General features: G+C 35.5%; 1 protein-coding gene across 1 annotated transcript in view; it reads left to right on the plus strand.

Annotated features, from left to right (window-relative positions):
* The window catches only part of chm (CHM Rab escort protein), a 53,412-nt gene extending 39,719 nt beyond the window's left edge, over positions 1-13,693 (plus strand). Inside the window, exons 11-15 of the mRNA XM_052588466.1 lie at positions 563-626; positions 1,987-2,083; positions 7,018-7,128; positions 12,679-12,836; positions 12,938-13,693. Coding sequence (XP_052444426.1) covers positions 563-626; positions 1,987-2,083; positions 7,018-7,128; positions 12,679-12,836; positions 12,938-13,192 — 685 coding nt within the window. The 3' untranslated portion in view covers positions 13,193-13,693. The remainder of the gene's footprint in view (positions 1-562; positions 627-1,986; positions 2,084-7,017; positions 7,129-12,678; positions 12,837-12,937) is intronic.
* The last annotated feature ends 5,281 nt before the right edge of the window (positions 13,694-18,974 follow it).

Here is an 18,974-nt window from a genome sequence, read left to right on the forward strand (position 1 = left end):
TGACATGCAAAATGAGAATTTTGAATAATTTCCATATAATGAAAGTAAATGGTGATAAAATCTATAAAAGCACCATAAAATCATTATAAAAGTGGTCCATATCATATATATATAATATCATATATATTCTTAGTTGTCTTTGTGTGACCACCCTAAGTCACAGTTGCCTTTTCGGTTCTCAATTTTCTGAAACTTGGTTCTTCTTCTGTTCTAATGTTTGGACACATTGTGCCAAGTTTGTATATGCTGAAGCAAAGATTTGAAAGCTCAACATCCACTGGTCAGTCTCTGATGTCATTGTGTTGAAAGAGCAGCAACAACATTTTTTAAAGCCTCTTTTGTTGTTTCCAAAAACAAGAAAGTTGTATGTGTTTGAAAATGACAAAAGGTTGAGTAAATGATGACAGAAACTTCGTTTTTGGGTCAACTATTCATTTCAATTACTGTAAATTGTGATTTAGGGTCATTTTGAATTTTCTCTTTTCTGATAATCTCCTTCATAATATACAGTATGTTCTCTTCCTTTTCCTAGTCTTTTCAAAGTTTTTTTCCATCTTCACAGGCAGATATCTCGAGCAGTGCTCATCACAGACAGATCTGTACTACCTTCAGAATCTGATCAGCAGGTATAAAGCTTCCTTTCTTTCATGTCTTTCATTTTGCTGTTAATTCTTTTAGTTGTTTATACCTTCTTTTGTTTGTTTTTTTATTTAAATTTGTATGCTTTAGTTTGCTAATTCTTGTTTTTGTTCATGCTTTTATTAGTTTTTCAGCTTGTTCTTTAGTTTGATTTTTGTTTAGTTTTTGCTTTTCTTTCGTTTATTCTCTTGTTTGTTCATTCTTTCATGCTTTTATTTGATCTTATGTACTGTATGTTTTTCTCTTTTCTTTCATTAGTTCTTATTTGTTCGTTCATTTTTCTTTTGTTTTATTTCTTTCTTTCTTACTTTCCTCTTTTTTTTTTTTTTTTTTTTGCATATTCACATGCACGTTTAAAGGGCATTGACCCATCTCTGCTGTGCGTGTGTTTGTGAAGCACGTTTCTTGCCTGCGTTGCACTTTTGCTTTTCAACTTGTATTGCATTACATCTTTTTTATGCTGCATATCACATTTGGATGGATTCTTGGGACATGTCCAAGATCCAGCAGGCATAGATGCAACAAAACATCAGAGCCGATTTGTGGGATCGTTTCAATAGTTTTGACGTCCCGTTCTCGAGCGTAGCATTCTAAAGTGAATTACGAGAGGAAAAAATAACCAGTTCAATGAAAGGACAGTAATTCTGTTTGCTGTTACTGGTTTAGAATTGGATAAATAAATCTTTCTGATGCGAGAGTGGATGGTGACACGCAAGCATCCTCTTAGGCTAATTTGAGTGCTGTCCACCAGAGTCCAGGAAAAGAAGTGGAGTGGTCACATGCCTTCTGAATCTCAGCCCAATTTGTTCTCCATCAGGAATTCATGCTTGAATATTCAAAGCAGATCAGGAGAGGAAGGAAAAGTGGGTGTAATTTATGCTCATTAGCCTCAACGAACAGAAATTAATATCAGTGTCTTGACACAGTGTGGAAATGGAATATTACATGACTATGTGTGACAAAACTTAATTAAATATTCAGGCTGGTTTTAATTAGCCATTCGTTCTTTGAAATGACAGTCGCCAGACGAGCATTCGGTCAATGCTTTCTCTTCCTCTTTCACTATTTTTTTTGTTGGTTATAGTTGGCGCACTTGGACTTGATTAAAAAGCAGTTTTAACATAGTTTAACCCAAGCACTGTATGAAAACATAATTGGATTATATAGGTTTATCTCTGCCTTATTTGCATTATTTACTCAACAAGCTTACAACATGGGCAAAATAAAATTGGTTTGTGATTTATGCTGTAGATTCTGCACTATGTTTGTAGTGCCAGGAAGGATCGGCATCTCAGTCATATGTTTTATGTAGATTCTAAGATAGTGTATTTCATGTTTTAATGGCAGATCTCATTGGTGACAATTCCTCCTCTGGAATCTTCTGCACCAGCTGTGAGGATGGTGGAGCTTTGTTCCTCCTCCATGACCTGCATGCCTGGCACCTGTGAGTTACACATCCACCACAATACATACATGCCATGATCACACATCAGTTATATAGTTACCATAATCATATGGTCAATGCATGTTGCAAGTGTAACAATGATTTCCAAACAATTTGCAATACTTCCTTTTGCCAGTTCCAAAATGTACACACACACACACACACGCACACGCACACTCACGCACACACACACACACACAAACACACACACACACACAAACACACACACGCACACACATGTTTGTGTGTGTGTCTGCGTGCTTGCGTTTGTGTGTATTTTTGCTCACCAAAGCTGCATTTATTTTATCAAAAATAGGGTAAAAATAAAAAATATTGTAATATATTATTACTATTTATAATGTTAAACTGTAAAAAAACATTTTTATTTGAATATTTTAAAATGAAATTTATTCCAGTGATCAAAACAGCAGCAGTTCTCCAGTCTTCAGTGTCAATCATTCTGATATGCTGCTGATTTGCTTGATTTCTTGTTATTGTCAATGTTAAAAAAAGTTTTTGCTTTTGTGGAAACTTTGATACTACCATTTGAAAGTTTAGGTAAATAAGATTTCAGGGGAAAAGATACAGAAATGTGTGCTTTTATCCAGCAGGGGTGCATTAAAATGATCAAGTAAACTTTTATAGTGATAGAAAGGATTTCTATTTCAAATAACTGTATTTTTTGTGTTCAAAGAATCCTGATTTTTTTTTTACTGTGGTTTACACAAAATTATTACCGTATTTTACATTTACATTACATTTATTCATTTAGCAGACGCTTTTATCCAAAGCGACTTACAGATGAAGACAGTGGAAGCAATCAAAAACAACAAAAAGAGCAATGATATATAAGTCCTATAACAAGTCTCAGTTAGGTTAACACGGTGCACGAAGCATTTTCCGGACTATAAGTCGCACTTTTTTTCATAGTTTGGCTGGTCCTGCGACTTATAGTTAGGTGCGACTTATCAAAATTAATTTGACATGAACCGAGAGAAATGAACTAAGAGAAATTAAACAAGAGAAAACATTACCGTCTCCAGCCGCGAGAGGGCGCTCTGCTGCTCAGTGCTCCTGTAGTCTACACTGAAGACATAGAGCGCCCTCTCGCGGCTGGAGACGGTAATGTTTTCTCTTGGTTCTAAATAAATGCGACTTATAGTCCGGTGCCACTTATATATGTTTATTTCCTCATCATGACATATTTTTGGACTGATGCGACTTATACTTAGGTGCGACTTATAGTCCGAAAAATATGGTAAGCAGCAAAAACTGTTTCAATGTTACGTTTTTCTCGAGCAAATCATCATACAATATTAGAATGATTTCTGAGGGATCATGTGACATTGAAGACTGGAGTGAACAGTTATTTTAAAATGTAGCAATATTTCACAATATTACTGTTCTTACTGTATTTTGATAAAGTAAATGTAAATGTCTTGGTGAGCATAAGGTACTTTTTGTATACACTTTTTACCAGTAGTGCATATAAATGCAGATTTTAAACTATTAGTTTATTAGTTATTAAAATGTTAAAAAGTGATGAACATTGATCATCTCAGAACACAAAAATGTCAAGACTGTCCTTCAAAACCCTCAGTTCAGCGCCCACCACACCGATGACTCCATCATTAACTCCATTGTTATTTATGAAAGTTATTGTGTTTGTTACACTGGCTCTACTCTGCTATCAATCATAGTGAAGGGGTAGATCAGGTGGAGATGGTGGAGGGCCCCAGTCACTGACTCTGTCCTCACGGGGGAATGAAAAGCTTAATCAGCGGAACTCCTCTTCCTCTCTCTGGGAATTGAGTTCAGGGGAAATGATAGGAAGCTTTGCTTTGCTATAGCCCGGTCCCACAGGGAGATGGATCATAGTCGTTCCTCTTTAAGTAATGCACTTCTACCTGAGAGCATCCCTCGCAATCAACGGATGATGATGACCGTGACAGACATGCGTTCACAGGAGAAGATGCTCTTTATTTATCATTAACCACTTATGACAAGACTGTTTTAGTTACGCTGCTGAGGATGTTAGATGTGTTCTCCAGGAGGGCTCCAAGCAACACCACGACTATTGATTCTAGACTTTGCAGGTGAAGTGTGTGATTTTCAGGCCACTGGCAGCACCATACAGAATTGCAGAATTGTTATTGGTGGTCTTGCCCCAAACTTTACCTCAGATTCAGCCCCATCTCATTACACTGGGTGCGAGTTCTAAGTATATAAAGTATTAGTATTTTAACATTAGAAAAAACATATTTCAAATCAGGATAGACCGCATTTGTTTGCTTTATACTTTCATCATACAACATTTCGCCTGACATTACTAAGTCTGAACCAAAGGATATCAGTGTATGAAGGACTTGGAGTGCCACTTAAAAATATAAATAATCAATGTATTCATATTTAATGATAATTCTCATTGAAAATGATTGAAAAAAATGAGTGAAATAAAAAAACTCTTGAAGTTATAGTATAATAACTTTGTATCTGTTAAATAATAAATCACTTCAAACTGACATTAGACATTTACAACTGTATATGGAATTTATTAATGTAGTTAAATATTAATGCAAGTACAATTATCCATCTAATATGAAAGTGTATTTAGTATGGTGAGAAATATATTATTTCAAAAGTTTTGATTGTTATATAATGGAAATAAAATATTTTTTGCAATGCTTGTTAAAAGTGCAATATTAAATTTTTATGTTGCATTTTACTACTTTAAGCATGAAGTTTATTACTTTACACTTTTAAGCATCCATATTTAAAATTAGTTATAAATAGGTGCATTTATTTGTCAATTTTGGAAGTAACTTATTTAAAATTTTTTAATGAATACATTAAAAAATTATTTAATTGAATTGATTGATTCCTTTTATTATTTGATTAGGTTTTTTAAATGGGACTCATATTCTACTATATTTGCAGTGTTTGCTCTTAATGAATAATCCACATTCACATCAGTCTAAAAAGATTTTTAGAATTACAATTATTATAAATGTTGCTTCATGTTGATCATGCAGATTAAATATAATTTCTATTTTATTTAATTATTTCCTTCTACTCATTTGTGCTACTTCAAATTATGCATTTTCATAAGTTCAGAACTCTTCCATGCATTTCATGTATACTGTAGGATGATGGATGTTCATGTAAAAGTGTCCACTCAAATACAACAGGGAAAAAAAAGCGTAGTTTTTTCTTCAAGACTCTATATAGAATATATATGCCCATAAATGGGTATATTCTGAATCCACCTGTACTGCAAAAGTGTTCACTTTCAACTATCCAGGACTTTTAAAATCCTCCCCTGGAGTGTTTCTGTCTATGGCGAGAATCTTTTTCAAAACTCTGTAGTGTCCCGTGTGTCTTTAGAGCCTTTAGCGAAGCTGCACCTCCTGTCCCACTGGAGATGCCTGCATATCTGCACCTCTCCATGGTGTGACACGGAGCCAGTGTGCCGCCCTGAGCTTCCTGCACTGGATTTGTTCTCTTTGATCCTCACACACACACACACACACACAGAGTTGTACCACAGACCACAGGAAGGATCAATGGAGAAGTAATGATAAGCCTGGAAGTGGTGTGTGAACTCTTGGGATTACCCAGGACATTTCCACAAATCCCACTAGCAGAACTTCTCAGACCTCTATGAGGATTGAGATTCGTTGTTTTGAGTTTCGGTGCCCGTTTCTTTTTTGCCCCTCTGCATTACTTTAAGGGATACTTTCATGGAAAGTCAGAGCCTTACTGTAGTTCTTGTCAGATTGTTGGCCAAGTTTGTCATACTTATTTAAACAAGTTTTTGCCAGTAAAGTATGCTTTGAAACCTTGCCTAGTGCAGCTTGAGACTTGAGCTTATGGAAGATAGTTTGCACCAAATGTTAGAAAAAAATTAAACAAAATAAAAGGTAATTATGACTTTTAACAATTATGATTTTTTTCCCTGTTAAAATTTTTACTTTTTTTTTTTTATATAAGAGAAGAAAACTTAGAGTTGTGAAATATAAACATCTTTAACCTTTTTTCTTAGAATTGCAAGTTTATTTTTAGTATATTTTGGGTACACATGATGATATGGAGGCTTGCTTCTGGAGTAATGAATAAAACAAGTAACACAATTCAGACCTTTTTTTCCTCTGATTATATATCATAATTCTGAGGGGGGAAAAGTCAGAATTGTGAGAGATATATATTATATATCTTTAAAAATCAGCTAAAAACAGCTCTTCATCATCTTTATTTGACACTCTAACTCTAGCACTCTCAATTCAAATTCTATTCCTAAAATTAATCAACTAGTCCCTTTTAGACTTGTGCACTATTCATTTACTAATGGCTTGCTTGCTTAAAAAAAATAAAATAAAACGATCTTTTCTAATCTTTTTGCTATCTATGCATTTTCTTTATTTGTTCAATTCGTATTTAATTCATTATGTTTATTTAGCCATTTATTTAAATAATAATGGTTACAGTGTTCACCACAAAGCATTCTTATACATTTTAGACGATTTAAACGTTTCTCAGAAATGGTATAAAAGTTAACCATATGAAACCAAAAATAAAAAGTATGTACCGTATTTTTATGACTATAAGTCGCACCTGAGTATAAGTTGCATCAGTCCAAAAATGCGTCATGACGAGGAAAAAAACACATATAAGTCGCACTGGACTATAAGTCGCATTTATTTAGAACCAAGAGAAAACTTTATCGTCTACAGCCGCGAGAGGGCGGAAGAGAGCGCCCTCTCGCGGCTGATGACAGTAATGTTTTCTCTTAGTTCATGTCAAATTAATTTTGATAAGTCACACCTGACTATAAGTCACAGGACCAACCAAACTATGAAAAAAAGTGCGACTTATAGTCCGGAAAATACGGTACCCTCAATTGCCCTAAATGGTCTCTTGTGATCTTATTTCGTCAGATCTGGTCCACTTGACCTGTTCATCATCTGGTACGGCCCAGGAAGATCTTGCTCCAGTTGTATCTGAGTTATTTCACGTTTCCACCATTCCTGGAGAGGAACCTTCAGAAGGTAAGACCTGACCCAACTCCCCATCATTTAAACCCATTAACATCTTCACTCCTTCTGTGCATCGACCTCCGATTCCACATCCAGATCTACTATACATGCTGCTAACAGTACTTAACTAACCTTGCCGCTCGCGTCAAAGAGAGATCATCTCTTCATCTCTTTAAAAAGAAAGATCTGGTATTGCTGTGACATTCAGCGAAGGGCTTACACAGAGACGTTATTGGCGATAACAGTGATTGATATTGATGGTGGTGTGGCAGGCAGGGGCCAGGCGCTGCTCCCATTGATTCCCATTATGCTCTGTCAGGGTCTGCTTGGCTCCTTCAGAGTGAATCTGTGCACGACCCGTCACATATGACCTCACATTACCTTCAGATTATAAGGGTGAATTCATATAGTGAGTTTGGATTGCAAAGATCGATTTGTGTATATATATATATATATATATATATATATATATATATATATATATATATATATATATATATATACATACATACTATATCATGGCTGTCAGCCAATTAAACTTTTAAATCTAATTAGTAATTCACTCTGAAACATGCAGAGCATATATTGAATTAAACTGCAGCCTTTGTTATGTGCTAGTCGTACTTGGCTATATAATAATTACATTATCACTAGTTTAGCTACTTTAAATTGTGAGTAGTTTGAAGCTTGGCTTGATTTCATTTCCTGATACTGGTCCTTATCAACAGCTTCATGTTATAGTTGACAGTTCCTAAAATGTACCAATTGATCATAATTTGTGTAATAAGAGTGTCTTGACTCCAGATGTGTGATGGAGGGATGACTGTCTTGTTTGATTGCAGTAAGATCAAGGTCATCTCGGCCAGCTCTCCTCCCTCCATCCCTCTATCAGCCGGCATCTCAACACACCTTTATCACTCCTCCATAATGCACATACTCTCCTTTAGAGCATTACCTTTTTCTGTTGATTCTTGTTGTGAATTTAAGTACTTCTGTGGTTCAAGAAAATAGAAATGTTAAAACTGATTCTTTATGTGTGTGTTAGCTTGTGTGCTCAGGTGCCTGGCCAGCACAGCGGAGGGTGTGGGACACGGGGCCCCGCTGGGCGACACACTGCCTTTTTATCACAGGAATGAGCTAGTACTGTTTTAATTAAAATGTCAGAACAAATACTGGCAGAGGTCTTGAGGATGAATCGCTAGATAAGAAGAGCAGTGGGCCAGAACAGGTCAGAGAGACAAAGTCACCTGGGTAGATCTTCATTCATTCCCATGGTCAAAGAGCTGTGTGTGTGTGTGTGTGTGTGTATGAGAGAGAGAGTCTGTTTGGATCAGGATGGAGCCAAATGGAACAAATAAACAACAACTAGTGCAGATTTCCTAAGGGATTTTAAACCCTTCACAAAGATCAAGGCTTGTGTATGACTGCATGTAGACTAGATTAAAGGAAACCAATTGCTTTGCTATTACATCTTATATTCAGGGTTTTTGACTTGAACAGCCCATAACACTCAGAACACATCCCAAAACCCTGTATAGCATAAACCTGTGATACCTTAGTTACTGCAGCAGACTAAAACAACAACACTACAAATATTTTAGTGACTGCACTTATGTCTCTGAACACCTTAGAGTACATTAGTCCCAACCCTGTTTTTCAGTTGTGCTGATTAGTTAAGTTTTTTATTCAATCATTTCCTCATTGGGATTTTAAAAGTGCTATGAGCCGTGAACCAAACGAGCCAACCAACTACGAGACCAGTCACACCATTAACAAACTTTGGTTTGAAACAAAAAGTGAATGAAAATCAGATGAACCGACAAAAGTGCAGCACTGTGTACTTTAATGAAGGGAAGAACTACAATCCCATGAAGCATTGTGAATGACAATCCAATAAAAAATGAAGGTATAAAAGTATGAAACTATTCATTTAAAAAATTGTTATTGTTTGTATCTATGAAACTCTTAAATTGTTCAGATTATAAGTTTATAATGTTTACAAATGCATATGTATTTTCAGATCATAGGAAGACCATATAAAAAAATAGACTCCAAATAAAAAATAAACATTTCTAATATGTTTTTATGTCACAAACACAACTCTTTTTGGCATTTATTTGTAAATCACTTCCTGTACGTTAGTGGATTTCAAAACATTTCAAGACAAAAATCCACAAATAGGTGGACTACAGCTACTGTATACTCAAAGCCAATCTTAGCATGTTCTTGCCATGACCATCGCGTTTTGCTATGCACTCAAGATGGGAAGAGATTGATTTTGCACTCTGCACCACTCTGAGCACCTTAGTGTCAGCATACTTTTCACGACCACAAAGCAATGTGATAAACACCTCTTTTCACCTATTTCCATAATGTTTTTTTTTTGTTGTTGTTGTTGTTGTAGAGAGCATCGTTGGTTCAGTGTGTGTGTGTACCTAATTAACCATATATTTTTTTTTTTGGTCAGAATGCAGAATGTTTTCTGTGAGGGGTAGGGTTAAGGGTGGGGATTATCTTATAAAATCTATAACTATCTTTATATAAAACAGTAGAAGTCTGTGTAATGTCCTCATTCAGATAGTTGTGTGTGTGTGTGTGTGTGTGTGTGTGTGTGTGTGTGTGTGTGTGTGTGTGAACGCAGTGTGTTAGAGGGTGATTGTGGTTTGGGAGGTTTGCAGCTGCAGGCATGTGTTAGCTGCTATCAAGAGTGCTGTTGTATGCTAATCTGACATTTGTCACATCTGGGATTGTGTGTGTGTGTGCGTGTGCATGTGTGTGTGTGACCGTGCGTGTGTGTGTGTGTGACCGTGTGTGTGACCGTCCGACCAAACCAGAACCATACATACTTCAATAGACTTTTGAAGTATTATTTTCTTAAAAATTCTCAACCTTAGAATGGTGGTGTTTATGATATTATCATAACGCACAATTCTGAATATACAAATCAAATATTAAATCCGATATCAATATATTATAAATAAGTTTATATATCAATACATATACAGTATAAAACCGTTTCTCTGTGTCCATATATTAGCTGGTCATGTATGTTCATGGCTTTCTTCCTCTAATAGAAGAGTCTCTTTGACTGTGTGTGTTCAGTTAAAGGCTTGAGTGTTTGGTGAATCAGTGACCCGGCAGCATTCAGAGGGAAGGATGGGTGGTGTATTTGAAGTGGCGTTAAACATTGATGGCGCCACACCTCTCCCCTCTCCAAATTAAGCAAATCTCCGGGCAGGAAAAGGAACACGCGTCATAATTGTGTGACATTTGGGTAATGACCGTTCTGACATTTCAGACTGACACCTTCTCCCTCTCGCTTTTTCTAGCCTTTCTTTTCCCACCTTTTTGCGGCAGAGGCTCGTGTATTTAAAGGGTAATGATACAGACCGACAGCTTTACGCTTTAAATGAACCAGTGACACACACGCGCACACACTCTTGAGACTCTTCTCTTCTGTTGTCCTATAGAGCCACTCTCGTCTAAGATGTCATCAAAGGAGAGAAAGAGATTAGGTGACCTATGTCATGCAGCCGCTAACAAAATACTAACATTCTCATCTCGTGATAAATCTGCCGTAAGTGGTGTTGTGAGAACATGTTCACTATTAACTAAGAGTTTCCCCTCAGTAAACTTCTAATTTGCTGCGTATTGATAGTAAGTAAGGTAGTTGTTGTAGTATCGGATAGGGTTAAGGGGAATATGGTCATTCAGAATAAGATATTAATATGTGAGAATACTTAGGCAACTTGCTGTAAGACTTTTGAGATTTCTCAACAATTGATTTTTAGTTCTGCTCAATAAAGATACTTTGTTGAGTCAATGTAAATTTGTTTGCTCATGCAATGCTGATTTTTTTATTTTAGTAAAAGAAAAATTCTTGTCACAGCTGCTGAAACAATAATTACTGTCATTGTGGTAATGTTTTTCTGTTTCCTGGAACAAAAAAAAGAATGTCTATAAAGTCACTACATTATCAAATGTATGTTTGTTTACAAAAGACAAACGTGAAAGGCTATGTTAGCCTCATTAAGCAGACATCATTGTCTTTGTTTGTTAGACAACTTACAAGACTAAGATATCCAGGAATTGGATTTAAGTGTGTGAACATACTCTAGGCCTCATAACCAGACACACAAACCTCAAGAACTGTGACAACCAACAAATGTTAAAAAGATGAGCTATTTACAGCACAGTACAACAAATAACTAACAATAATGATAAAACAAAAAAAGTTGAAATGAAGTCAGAAAATGGCAAAACAATAATGTTATAATGGTAACTGCATAATTTATGCATGCTGCAATGCATGCTGGGATTCACAAAGCCTTAAAGTTCCAACAGTGTGAAATTCTTTGTTCAGATAACTGTGTTAGACTAGTTGGAGCAACCTTTGTGGTAATTGTGTTGTCCGACGAGGATTTTTATGTAGTTTCAAGAAAATAGCATTTTTTAGTATTTGAGACTAAGGTTTCGTAAACTGGAAAATGAGCAGTTTCATTTTTTACAGTGGTCAAAAAGTCTGTCTGTGGTGTTCCCATCAACTCATGCTTTCTGCTGTCCGTGGTGCTGAAATTCTCTCTGGCTTTCATATTAAAAAATATCCAACACCAACATGTCATCTTACTGTCATTTGTTGCACATCTAAACTCCCCCATTTTCGTAAATTTTAGGTTCAAATATTTCTGTGCACACATTCAAAGACTTTCCACAGCCCTGATTTTTTATTTTATTTTATTTTTTTATTTTTTAATGAAAATTATTTCATGTGCATAATATATTATACTCTAGTGTTTTAATGTTTTTAAAAACAAGTATTTTCTGCTCACCAAGGCTGGATTTATTTGATAAAAAATACTGTTAAAAAAACATTAATATTGAAATATTATTATAATTTCTGTTAACTGTTTTCTTTTATGTTTTTAAAATGTAGTTTATTCCTGTGATGCAAAGCGGAATGTTCAGCATCATTGCTCCTGTCTTCAGTGTCACATGATCCTTCAGAAATCATTCAATCATGCTGATATGCTGGTGATTGATTATTATCAGTTATTATTGGTGCTCAATCATCAATCAAAACTTTTGATGTGTTTAATGTTGTATTTCTATGTGAAATACAAATCTTTTGTATCCATTATCTGTAACTTTTATCAGTATAGTGTGTCCTTGCTGAATAAAAGTTTCTTTTTTTTTTTAAGAAAAATGCTAGTGTTCCACAGTTTACACAATAACATGAGGCAGCAAAAATGGTTTCAACATTGATAATGATTAAAAGAAAAATCTTGAGCAGCAAATAAGCATATTAGAAAGATTTCTGAAGGATCATGTGACACTGACGGGTGGAGAAATGATGCAGAAAATTCAGCTTTAATCGCACATTTGAAAACATTGAAATAGAAACCAGCTTTTTTAATTGTAATAATCTGTAACAGTATTAAAGTTTTTACAGTATTTTTTATCAAATAAATGCAGCATTGGTGAGCAGAAGAACAAGACATCTGAAATGCAAAGCCCTCTCATGTCAAGACAGCAAATGAATGACTGTTTTAACATCACATTCAGCTGCGGAGGAGAGAAGCAAGCCGGCAGTGCTGTGGGTCATGTACTTCAACATGAGGGACACATCAGCACTGGACAGCAGCAGCTACAGCCTGCCGAGCAACGTTCACGTGTGCACCGGTCCCGATGGCAGCCTGGGCAGCGACTGCTCCATTAAACTGGTGAGTCCAGCAGTCATTGGGTCAGATATTGTTTATAGGCTCAATTATGGGATGTTTCTTGTTGGTTTAGGCAAACTATGACCATTTCTGTTCATTTCCAGGCTGAATCCGTATTTCAGCATATTCTCCCTGATGAGGAGTTCTGTCCTCCTGCGCCCAACCCAGAGGACATCATCTATGACGGAGACGGTCCGCAGGCCGAAGGACATGGTTTTGAAGAGAGTGTTAACACAGAAGCAGAGGAAGAAGGTGCCGCCCATGAGAAGAGTCCATCAACTGAGAGCTCTGAACCTGCAGAGATGGACAGTGTTACCCAGCAGGCACCGTCAGACACGACCCCGTCCACTGAAGAATAACCCAAATAACCCAACCACTCAAGAATAAGAGACGCTTGTTCTTTTCTCCACAATCTCTGAGCATATGGAATCCAAAATAAATCATGTTCATCTCCAAGTTCTCAATCCTGTTATGTTCGTCATTTTATGTGCCTTTCTTTAGCATTTTCACACGCGATGCCTGTTTTATTTTGATCCGTTACTGTAAGATGTATTTGCTTTTTAAAAACCAAAATGCTTTTTTTTTTTCTTTCTTTTTTTTCTGAATGTATTCACAATTTTGCATGGTTCAAGAAAGGTGCCTATCATATATACTGGAGTTACTCAGAAGACTAAGATTAAATGATTTGGTCACATGCTGGACAAATACTCTTATTTTGGCAAAACGCTGCTTCTTCAAATCCTGTATTTCAAATGTCTGTTTGAATGCCGTCAGCCTTTTCATTTCCCCTTATGTCTGTTTTGTGTCTTCACATACAAATGTACGCTATAATGGTTGCTGGCATTAAATATTTAATTGAAGACGTATTTTAGTTGATTATTCGTAGCCCCACTGCAGTATTCAGCGTTACATCGTCTGTCACTGATACAAACTGATTTCAACTCCGATGTAGACTGTGACGCCGAGCATTAGTGATGCTCTACGAGTGCGGTGTACCTGCCATGAAGGCGAGGTGAGGAAGCGCAAGGGAAGGAGCACAGTTTGATGACATTTGGTTTGCACTGCCATGGCTGAACAGATGGCTCATTATGGCTGCGAGTGCGCAGTCGTCCCTCACAGCACTAGCTGTCTTTGTTTCCCTGGAATTTGATATGGGTTCTGCCGAGGGTATTTACCCGTTCTGGAGGGGAAGAATTACTGCTGAACACATGGCCCAGGTTAGTCCCAGACCAGAGGAAGTGTGCTGATTCTTTCCGACGGCTGGGAGTAAGTACACCCCTGACAGCACTGACGAGTGTTTAGAGTCAAATCAAGAGTGATGCGTGTCACACATAACGCACAACTTCGGTTTTATTCACTCATTTTGTAGGATGTGTGGTTTTGCATGTTGTGTAGGCTTAGAATGCAGAAGAGATGATGGGTATTTTCTAAGAACATTCTCTTTCTTCTGGATTTTTTTTTTATTCTAAAAAGAAACAGGGCTGTAACCTCCATACACACTGCAAGACCACCATGGGACTGTGTGCCTTCTGTATTCAGATTAGTTGTCAAGAAAAAATATTATTAAATGACTAATTCTAGTATTTTTAAATTCCATTTCAGAGTGCTAATAGTAATTTGTCATTAATAAGCCTGATCCTAAAGAAACACTTAATTTCAACCCTGTTACTGTACGTTTTTTAGGTGTAAATTTCAATAATTAACTTATTTTGTTGTGCCCGGTATATATATGAATTATGTATATAATTGAATTAATATTATAATAACTTGCAATTTCTCTCTGGCAGTGTGGTTTGGGGTTAAAGGTCAGTGCAAAAATGTCTATTAATGGCCTCAGCTAGCAAAAATCATTGTACCACACAGTATTATTCACCGTTTTTGTTCTAGTGATTAAAAAAAATATATATATATTTTCGTTAACAAAGTTGAACTATCAAGCTGGACAAAGTTTTTTGTCATTAATAACCAGAGCCTGACCTTAAAGCATAACTTAATGTCAATCCTGTTATTGCAAGTTTTGAATTCATACAGATAATTTAGTAGGTAAGTTTGAGGCTTTTCATAAATTTCACATTATGATTTATTTAAATTTTACTAACTCATGCCATTTTTTTTTTTTTTTTTACTAACCCCATTTTTCTTTGTGATTTGACAGCCCTGTTATATCCAAAGTGTTCTTGAGCTGAAGATCAGTGCAAAAACGTCTAATAGTGGCAAGCATCATTACGCCACACTGTATTATTGACAGGTTGTGTTATGCCAATTAAAATAATAACATTTATCCCATAACAAGTTGAACTATCAAGCTTTATTTATTTGACTGTCATGTCATTAGTAATGCTAAACTTGACCCTACAGCACCACTTTATTTCAACCCTGTTACTTTAAGTTTGGAATTCATATACATGAACTTAAAAAGATAACAAGAGTTACATTACAATTCAAGTAAGCATATTAATACCACATGCCATCTCATTTTAAAGACGTGTCAACCCTGTTACATATACATGTTTCAGGGTTAAAGATGTCAATGCAAAAATGTCTCACGATAGCCTCAGCTAACAATTATCATTGCACCATGGCATATTATTCACTGGCTATGTTCTGGTGATTAAAAAATGTTTATGCGATAACAGAGTTGAATAATTAACCTTAGGGGCAATTTTTATTTTTATTTTGTTAATTTCAAACCATTATATCAGAGCAGAACATTTGCTCTAATTAAATCTCTCAGATAATGTATATTCACTATATCCTGTTAATTTATGTGAGGACACACAAATGACATGATTACGTCTGAGTGACCTATGATATTTTCCCTCAGCGGAGACACGAGAACCTGAGGTCTCAAACATGGCCTTATTTAGGTTTAAACCTGCTGAGTGTCCATATATCTGCTTCATGCTCTTTGATCGATTTCCTCAATTTTCGTAATTACATGACAATCCTTTATCTCCAGCATTTTGGTTTCATCTCATTGTTTTGGGGGTATGAGATTATTTTCTTCTCTCTTGAGTGACCTGCCTGCTCAATAGCATCATTGGGAATCAATTTTCTGCATGGAGAGTCTTGACATTCAAACGCAAAAGGGTAAAATGTGCCACAGGCAAGACACCTAGCGGGGGCCACGTTTCTCTGGCACTATGGGGTGCGTTCAGTGAGGAATCTATAGGGACTTACTCTGAGGAGTTGTAAAATGTTTCTCAACAAATTAAGGATTGACACACAAATAGTTTTACTTAGCAGATGCCTCTGGCTTCATTTATCTTTAAGAAGGCCACTTAACAAGGTGCTGTCTAAGAGATATAATGTAAGGGAATGCAAACTAGCACACCAAAAAGGAGTGTGTGAATCTAAAGAAAAGTTTCAATACAAACAGACACACAGCAAATAATGCAATAATAATAAAGATGTGGCCTATTATTTTATTTATTATTTATTCCAATGTGTTTATTGTTGAATTGGAGTTTCTAGATCGGTGGGAGAACAGTAATGCCAGGTTTCAAAGTAAAAATCACTTTTAAACAGAGGATAAATATTTCTAGCCAAGCAGTAATTCTGTGAAATTTGCAGAAAAATAAAAAAATAAAAAATTTGAACAATGTTATTTAACTGTATATAGGATACATACAATGCAATTTACAAGATAAAGCAGTTAGCTTTTCATTCTAAAATTACTCCACCATCATTTCCATCACAGAATGCTGTTAAATACAATTCATCAAGCATTCAAAAATGTAAAACGTGTAGAAATGGAAAAGTGTGTTATTTTCTAAACCCTGGCTTCATTTATCTTTAAGAAGGCCAGAAGTCCCGGACCAGAAGTCCCGGAAACGCACACGTATATGTGTCACTTCTAGTTGCTTCAATGTGTTTTTACTGACATCTAGTGGCTTCATCATCTCAATACATGGTCTTATTGCACACTGAGAGAGTATCCGTACAACAAAATGTATTGGTTCTCACAATGTTAAAAATAAAAAAGTTGTAATCACTTAAATCTTTAACTATAAATAATGTCCTTTGTATTAACTAATAAATTAATAACATTTTTTTTTTATATTAATTTAATTTATCATCATATATAGTTGTATTTCAAGGTTTATCATGTACATTACAAACATGTGATGTAGTGAAATGGCTTGGGAAACCAACAGCAAATTAAGGACATAATTAAGGAATTTTGTCCAGTTAAACAAATATGAGCACTGTACGTTTCAAAGCCAAAACGTGGCGCTGTTAAGCTAGTTTCCTAGTTTCAGAGCAATTCCAGGTTTATTTAAATGAAACCAGTCTCATTTAAACCTTTAATCAGAGTCTGACTTAAATACGTATTTCGAGTCTGACAACATCAGTACAAAAAGCTATTGCTATTCAGTTCCATTTCTCCACAAGTGATGCTATTTTAACAGTAGCCTGCATTGTCTTTTCTTCAAAATGAATAACAGAAGGCATTCAATTAACAAAAAAACATTTAATGTCAATACAAGACAAAATTCTTATAGGTTTGGAATAACATGAGGGTAAGTAATTAATGACAGAATTTTCATTTTTCATTTCATTTTTGTTTAACTATCCATTTAAGAATGACAAAAAGACAAATAAAAAAATGGCTATATTATATTATAGGCCTATTAAGCAGAGGAAGTGTCTAATGACTTTTTTTTTTTTGTACATTTTTATTACTATCATTACATTTTATTATTCTCATCCCAAAGGCTTTCAAATCCATTTACTAATGTGTCTTATTTTAAATATTTTATAATATATTTTACTATTATTATGTATTTATTTATTTTTATTTATTAAATCTTTCATGTATTGTGTGTGTGATTCATTTTTATATTTTTTTCGTGATTCATTTCGTGTAATTACTCCAGGCAAAGTTGTGTCATGACAAAAAAAAATATATATATTAAAAAAAAAGGTTTGGTAACGCCCATCATGCCCCAAGCTCTCGAGTGACCTGTGATGTCATCAGATCACCTGTCACTCAGAATTCAGCCCGTCTGCTCTGCATTTGAAATTTCAGAGGTAACGTTAATTCTTAAAATTCGTGAAATTCTTCAAAGCTGTGGTGAATTAGCTAATTGTTCATAAACTGTTGTTATTTAATAGTCAGTGTTGCAAACGATACCTGTACAAATGATAAACAATTTTAACGGCCAACTAGTCTCCTCACAGCATACTATCATAGACAGTATGAATAATTTTACAAAAATACCGTTGTAAACTGTAACGTTAATATTGTCTTTGTTTCAAATGCTTTAAGTCTTAAATAGTAATGTAAACAAAGATTTTTGTAGTTTAAGCTATAGCTCATGGTCGTTTTATTGACATTTACACTCGCTGCAGTTTTCGATGCTAAAAACGTTATTTTTACATTTTTTAAGTTACTTATAATGAGTAACTTAGCGCGTTGTCACACAGGTTTGACTGCAAGCGCGCGACCCTTGAGAAGCGTCCACCTTTTTGGGGATATTCTAAAACGCTTATCGTGGTTTAATGTACTGATACAGTGCCTTTTCCTCCCAAAGAGAACCATCATAAGGCTTAAAGGGATAGTTCACCCAAAAATCTAAATTATGTCATTAATGACTCACCCTCATGTTGTTCCAAACCCGTGAGACTTCCTTTTATCTTCGGAACACAGTTTAAGATATTTTTGATTTAGTCCGAGAGCTCTCAGTCCCTCCATTGAAGCTGTGTGTACGGTATACTGTCCATGTCCAGAAAGGTAAGAAAAACATAATCAAAGTAGTCCATGTGACATCAGAGGGTCCGTTGGAATTTTTTGAAGCATCGAAAATACATTTTGGTCCAAAAATAACAAAAATTACGACTTTATTCAGCACCGAAAAGAAGACAAAGCTGAATAAAGTTGTAGTTTTTGTTATTTTTGGACCAAAATGTATTTTCTATGCTTCAGTGTTTTTCTTACCTTTCTGGACATGGACAGTATACCGTACACACAGTTTCAATGGAGGTACAGAAAGCTCTCGGACTAAATGTCAAATATCTTAAACTGTGTTCTGAAGATAAAAGGAAGTCTCACGGGTTTGGAACGACATGAGGGTGAGTCATTAATGACATAATTTTAATATTTGGGTGAAGTAACCATTTAAATCAATTCCAATCTGT

The sequence above is a fragment of the Carassius gibelio genome, chromosome B21 (assembly GCF_023724105.1).
Source record: "Carassius gibelio isolate Cgi1373 ecotype wild population from Czech Republic chromosome B21, carGib1.2-hapl.c, whole genome shotgun sequence".
Classification (NCBI taxonomy): domain Eukaryota; kingdom Metazoa; phylum Chordata; class Actinopteri; order Cypriniformes; family Cyprinidae; genus Carassius; species Carassius gibelio.